Source organism: Hyaena hyaena, unplaced genomic scaffold (assembly GCF_003009895.1).
Source record: "Hyaena hyaena isolate Hyena2069 unplaced genomic scaffold, ASM300989v1 scaffold_29, whole genome shotgun sequence".
Taxonomy (NCBI): Eukaryota; Metazoa; Chordata; class Mammalia; order Carnivora; family Hyaenidae; genus Hyaena; species Hyaena hyaena.
This window is the reverse complement of record NW_024080661.1, coordinates 2,819,429-2,825,759: the sequence shown is the minus strand read 5'-3', so window position 1 is coordinate 2,825,759 and position 6,331 is coordinate 2,819,429. Positions and strand designations below refer to the sequence as shown.

Below are 6,331 nucleotides of genomic sequence, written 5' to 3'. Positions count from 1 at the left end.
TAGTGCTGAACACACTGGGCGGAGAAGGGAACTGAGACCACACACCTTTGGCCGCCAGAGGCCTAAAAGAGCCCCTCACCATCTATCTCACTCCTCCGTGTCAGCCCGGGAGTGCCTGTCGATTTTCTAAGATTTATCCGTTGCTTTTGGGGGGTGGGATGGGGATGGTGGTGCCGATGATTGTAAATCTCTTCTCTTCCTTATTGCACCTTAACGCTGACCTGTCCCAAAGGATGGAAGCCTCTTTCCACTCCCTTTTCCTTCCACTTTGAGATCCTTACTCAGCTTTCTCCCCCCCCCCCGCTTTTTTTTTAATAGGGGGAGGGTGGGGGAGAGAATACTGCTGGCATTGTAAAGAAAGCACTAATGTATTCAGTTAAAAAACATTTGGAAAAGAGGAAGACTTCTCCCTTAGATTCTCTTGTTTTCCAGCTTTTGGAGCCTCCCATCCTGTGAAGGGGGTGAGAGAAAGGTTCCTCTAGCCTTTCTGGAGAAAGGGAAGCACGGGGAGAGGGAGTGTAGGACTGGGGGCCTCACGGTGTCCAGGTCGTGGTTCTCTAGAGTTTTTGAATCAATTAAAGCAAATAATGCTCTCTGTTTTCCACCAGGCCCAGCCGAGCGATTGGCCGAGGCCAGTCCCGTGACCATGAATTCCCTGCAATTTCGCAGGAGTCCTGGGTTTAATAGAGAGAGTCCCCATACGCTTGTATTTATCAGCAATATACAATTATAAAGGCCCAAAATTAAAAAAAAAAAAAAACAGAGAGAGAGAGAGAAAGAGCGAAATCTCCCCCTCCCAAAATCGCTCCATCACATAAACCTGGGGGGGGCAGGAGGGGGGGTCCCTTCCGATCCTCCCTCCTGACGCCCCCCCCAGCAGGCCCCCTCCCCCACCATTGAAAGCCATGAATTTTGAATTTGAGAGGGAGATTGGGTTTATAAACAGCCAGCCATCGCTCGCCGAGTGTCTGACTTCCTTCCCCGCTGTCTTGGAGACATTTCAAACTTCATCAATCAAGGAGTCGACATTAATTCCTCCTCCTCCTCCTTTCGAGCAAACCTTCCCCAGCCTCCAGCCCGGCGCCTCCACCCTTCAGAGACCCGGGAGCCAAAAGCGAGCCGAAGATGGGCCCGCTCTGCCGCCGCCGCCGCCGCTCCCCGCCGCCCCCCTGGTCCCCGAGTTCCCCTGGATGAAAGAGAAGAAATCCGCCAAGAAACCCAGCCAATCCGCCTCGTCTCCACCGGCCGCCGCCTCCGTTTCGGCCTCCGGGGTCGGATCGCCAGCAGGTCGGTTAGCGGGGTAGGGGTGGGTTGGGGGGCAGCCAGAGGAGAGGGGGAGAAGGAGCGAGCGATGGGGGAGGTAGAAAAGGTGTCGAGCCTGTTGGGGATCCTTCCCCCGTCCGTTCCAGGGATGAGCCAGAAGAATATACGGCTGGGGTTCAGGCCTGGCCGCTGCCAGCATTTTTTTTTTTTTTTTTCCAAACACTGTATCAGATTTTGGAGGCTGGGTGGGGAAGAGCTTTTCCTCTGCTACAAAAAGGACTTGATTCAGCTTTTCACCTTTATGTGTGCTGAGGAATGAACGTGGTGTTGCCGGGGTTGAACCCGGGCGCAGGAAAAGATCGAGTCCCATTTCCCCCATCTCTAAAAGGGGGGAGTCTGAAAGCTAGGGAGGGCAGGAGGTGAGGAATCCTCTTTCTTAATGAACCTTTCTGGGTTGAACTAGAAAATGCCCAACCGAGGGCTCCAGTCCAATGACTCGGGAGGGAGGCTCTGAGGTTGTGGGGGCAAAAGGGAGCCGCGGCCGACCCCCTGCGTGGCCCGTGGGCGGCTCTCTGAATGCTATGCCCTGACCCGGGCCCGGGTCTGCCGGCGAGAGAGGGACGGGAAAAGCCGTGAGAGCGAGCCGCTTCGGTAGGCGGCAAGGAGGGGGTGGGGGGTACCCTGCTGATATTGTTTTGGGCGGTTGGGGTGGTCTTCACCTAAGCGGAATGAGGTTGAGCCGGGGACGCTGCCCGCTTTGACACCCAGCCCGCTTTCCCTGCAGATGGCCCGGGACCGCCGGAGGCCGCCGGCAGCGGGGCGCGCAGGCTGCGCACTGCTTACACCAACACGCAGCTCCTGGAGTTGGAGAAGGAATTCCACTTTAACAAGTACTTGTGCCGGCCGCGCCGCGTGGAGATCGCGGCCTTGCTGGACCTCACCGAGAGGCAAGTCAAAGTGTGGTTCCAGAACCGGCGCATGAAGCACAAGCGGCAGACGCAGCACCGAGAGCCGCCCGACGGGGAGCCGGCCTGCGCAGGCGCGGCGGAGGACACCGGCGAGCCGGCCGACGAGCCCGCGGCCAGCCCCGGCCGCCCCTCCGCCTCGCGGGCGGCGCGGGAAGCCTGCTCGCACCCGCCCGAGGCCGCGCCGGCCCCCCCGGGCGCCCAGGGCCCCCAGCCTTTGAGCGCTCACGTGCGGGGTGGTTTGCGCGCGGCCGCCAGGCTGGAGCCCGAGCCGTTGCCCGAAGACGCCTTCCCCGAGCGGCAGGATTCGCCTTTCCTGCCCGATCTCAACTTCTTCGCGGCCGACTCCTGTCTCCAGCTGTCCGGAGGCCTCTCCCCCAGCCTCCAGGGCTCGCTCGACAGCCCGGTTCCCTTTTCCGAGGAAGAGCTGGATTTCTTCACCAGCACCCTCTGTGCCATCGACCTGCAGTTCCCCTAACCGGTTTCCTCCTCCCGGCCCCTCCGAGCCTCGTCCCCTCGGCCCGTCGGCCGGAAAACCCGAGGACCCCCCCCCCCCAAGTCGTTTAGACTTCTTTCTGTGTTTTGCTAAAATTCAGGTATTATTCAGTTAGTGTTTAATCCATTTCCTTTCTTCTCTGTCTAAAATACTGGGCACTCGGGCGTCTTTTTAAAACCACACAGAAAAACTCCGGTAGACTCTTTCCAACGAAATCTCAGGAATAATTAAACTCTGGGGGGCGGGGGCTTTCTTAAAGAACTGGAGGAACATGTTTTCCTCTCTCTCTCTTTAAGTTTTAGACCGTAGATTATTTATTGAAATTCTTTAATAATAGGAGAAGGGGAAAGTATTTATTGTACATTATTTTCATAGATTAAATAAATGTCTTTATAATACGGAAACGAGTGTTTGTGTTGGGACCCCAGCCCCTTTCCCTGCAGCCCCCAAGGCCGGCCCTGGTTCCCTGGGGACCCGCGCGAGGCAACCCTGCGTCGGCTGAGCCCGGCTGGTACAAAAGTGACCCTACTTGGCCACCGCTTCTCGGCCCGCAGCTCGAGGGGAGTCGGGAGCTTGCTGGAATTCTCTGCATCTCGACACCCCCACCAGACGGCCTTGGGCCCTGCGACCGCGTTCCCAGGGCTCGGCTTAGAAATAAAGGTGGGCGGGTGGAGGGAGAGGAGGCCTCGGGGACGCGCCTGGGGGTCGTGGCGTGGGGCGCAGAGGTGTAGCCGGATGGGGAGGGGCCCTGGGGTTTCCCAAGCTTCTGGCTTCAGTGCCCCCAAGCCGGGTGGAAAGGCTTTTTCGGGAACGCAAGAAGCCTGGGGACGCGAGGCCAGGGGTCGGGGGTGTTCTCGCGAAGCAGGCCTCGGAGCGGGCCGGGAAGGAGGCCCGGGGAAAAAGGGAGCGAGGCCCGGCCTCCGGGGCTCCTCGGTGCCCGCAGCCACTCTAGGGCTTGGGGGTCGGGAGGGCGTCCGAGGGGCGGCGGGGCCACGAGCCGGGGGAGGCCGGGGCCGCGTCGGGAGGCGCTAGCCCTGCGGGGGCGACAAGGAGGAGGCGAGGAGAGCGGCTGGGCGACGGAGAGGCAGGGAAGATGCTCAAAATGGCGCTGGGGCCGGGCTGCAGGGAGGGCGCGGGAAGAGACGGTGGCCGCCATGACAGCCGCTGCGGGGCTCCGTGCCCCGCGCCCGCCTTCTCCTTTCCGGGTCTTCCAGGACCTCCTGAAGAAAGGCAGCCGGGAGCCTCCTTTTGGGTTTTGTTTTAAAGATGAGGCCAGCGGAGGCCGAGGACGCGCGGTGGACGCGCCGTGCGCGCGGGGTGGGCCGCGCAGGGGTGAGCGGCGGGTCTGCAGGCCCCGGTCGGCCTCGCCGGCTCTGACTGTGCACCCTTGGCTCCGGGATCTAAAGCCCGGCCGCCGCTTGCTCCAAACGCGGGCCTGCCTGCCTTACCGACAGCTTCGTCTGCCATCTCAACCGTCTCCTGTCCCCCACCGCCAGGCTCGGCTGCGTGCGAAGCCGGCGAGCGGGAAGCGAGGATCGATCTCCCCCATCTGCCGCCTGGTTCGTTCCGGGGAACGCGGAGATTTAAAGGGCCCTGGAAAGCCATCCATCCTTCTTAGGTTTACTTAATATTTCTCTGGCTCCGAAAGAGACACCGCAGGGCTACCTCCCCCAGCAGATGCTGCCATTCTCGAAAAGCAGTTTATTTCCTGGGCCTCCCAGACTCTCCCCTGGACCAGGCACGGGGAGGCAACAATTCTCAGGAAAAGCCAGGAGCCCACGCAGGTCGTGACACAGAGGACTAGACAGGCGCTCCCATATATTTTTTGTAACTGGCCCCTCAGTGCGAGAAGTGCACACACCTTATTCAGCTGGAATTTAATCCCTTAAACTGTCTTAATATAGAAATTATCTCCTGCATTAAATAATCTTATGTCATGTTAAGGTGCACTTATTTCTTTCATAAATAAATTAATATAGAACAATTAGATGTGTTATTATAATAATATCGTGTATCTTACTGGTTTATTTTCCCTCATAAAATATATAGGTATGAAATAAATTCAATATATTAAAGTAATAATACACAGCTTATTGGCTCTTGTATTTATTTTCCCCATAAATAAGTGAATATACAATATATTAAAACCACACTATACATCTCATTGGGCTGTGTGTTTATTTCTCCATAAAGTATGCCCACAGGCAGTGCTTAACATCTTAAAAATCACAGCACACAGACATCTCTACACCAACAAAGTGAAACAGACATTTCAGCTGGGGCTTTGATTTCTGTGGACAGCCAAACTAGATAATTTGGTCTAATTAAAAATGCTCTTTCAGCTATAGCAGGTTGTTACAAGAATCAAGAGTACCAGAAGGATCTTGCTAATTGCCCACCTTCCAGCTTTCTTTGGTCAAAAGGAGAGCACCCTTCATCAATGCCAAAAATACAGGATCTGCTCTGCTGGAGAGAATTCACATCCTGGGATCATGGCTTGGTCTGGAACACTCTGGGGCCTCTGAGGCTTCAGTTCTCTTAGAGCCTTGCTGTTCCACGGACCAGCGGCATCAGCACTACCTGTGAGCTACTTAGAAATGCAGAATCATAGGCTCCACTTCAAGTCTACTGAAGCAAAATCTCAATGTAGCAGATCCCCCAGGAATTTATATGCACATTAAAATTGGAGAAGCACTACTAGATCATAGTGCCACCTTGCTTCCTGCCTTCCTCCCATGCTTAAGAATTTTTGATCCTCTTTACCCAGCTGACCCCTTCCAATCCTCCCCAACTCAAGCCAGTGGCCCAAAGGACAGGGAATCTCAGTTCCTTCCTGAGGCTGCACCAGTCCTGATGCCTCCCAGCCAAAGTGAGTGGAGGGCCAGGAGGGTCTGGCCAAAGGTTCAGTCTACCTAGATCTAAACAGATCTAGGTCCTTTGTGTATCCTAAGGGTGGGAAGCAGTGAATTCAGGGAATCAGAAGCACACCCAGCATTTCCCCTGGTTGATTATTAGAGAGAAATTGGCACTCTTTTTATTACAGGCAGCCGGGGGAAACTTTCTGTCTCTATTTTTCCATATTCACAAAATTCACCATCTCTGATGCCACCCCAGTACAACAAAGAGACCATGCCTTTCCAGAAGGAAAGGACTCCTGTTTTCAATCTCCCCACTCAATTTCAAAATCAAAGGAAAGCCTGGCAATTTGGGATTCATAAAGGATTGAATCAAAGGATTGACTCGGGGTGCCTGTGTCCCAAATCAGCATCTTTGCCTTATTTCATCTCTGGGGCCATCCTATTTAGCCTGAGTTTTCCCAGCTGGCTTTGGAGAAGGAAGGAGAGGAGGAGTAAGGGTTCCCAGATCAAGCAGCAGCCCCCCTCCCTGCAGCCCCCCCCCCCCCCCCCCCCCCCCCCCCCCGCCGTGATGGTAAGCTAGAGGGTGATTTATCCTGCTGTGATTGGGGCAGGGCTCATCATGGGGCAGGGCCATCGTGAGTGGTCTGGAGCACAGACTAGTTCTGAATTGGCTGTGGTTGGAGTAGGGAGGTTTCAGTGCCGTCCCGAAAGCTGCTGGTCAGTCTGCCCTGCTCTGGGTGAGTCATGTT

General features: G+C 55.9%; 1 protein-coding gene across 1 annotated transcript; it reads left to right on the top strand.

The window, feature by feature from the left end:
* The first annotated feature begins 905 nt into the window (after positions 1-905).
* Positions 906-3,020, top strand: HOXB2 (homeobox B2). The gene is made up of 2 exons (XM_039227860.1): positions 906-1,287; positions 2,048-3,020. The coding sequence occupies exons 1-2, from the start codon at positions 906-908 to the stop codon at positions 2,704-2,706; spliced, it is 1,041 nt and encodes a 346-aa protein (XP_039083791.1). The 3' UTR covers positions 2,707-3,020.
* The last annotated feature ends 3,311 nt before the right edge of the window (positions 3,021-6,331 follow it).

Coding starts and splice junctions, on each gene's coding strand:
- HOXB2 (XM_039227860.1), top strand. CDS start 906: ATGAATTTTGAATTTGAGAGGGAGATTGGGTTTATAAACAGCCAGCCA. Junction 1,288..2,047: donor CGGGGTCGGATCGCCAGCAG/GTCGGTTAGCGG, acceptor CTTTCCCTGCAG/ATGGCCCGGGACCGCCGGAG.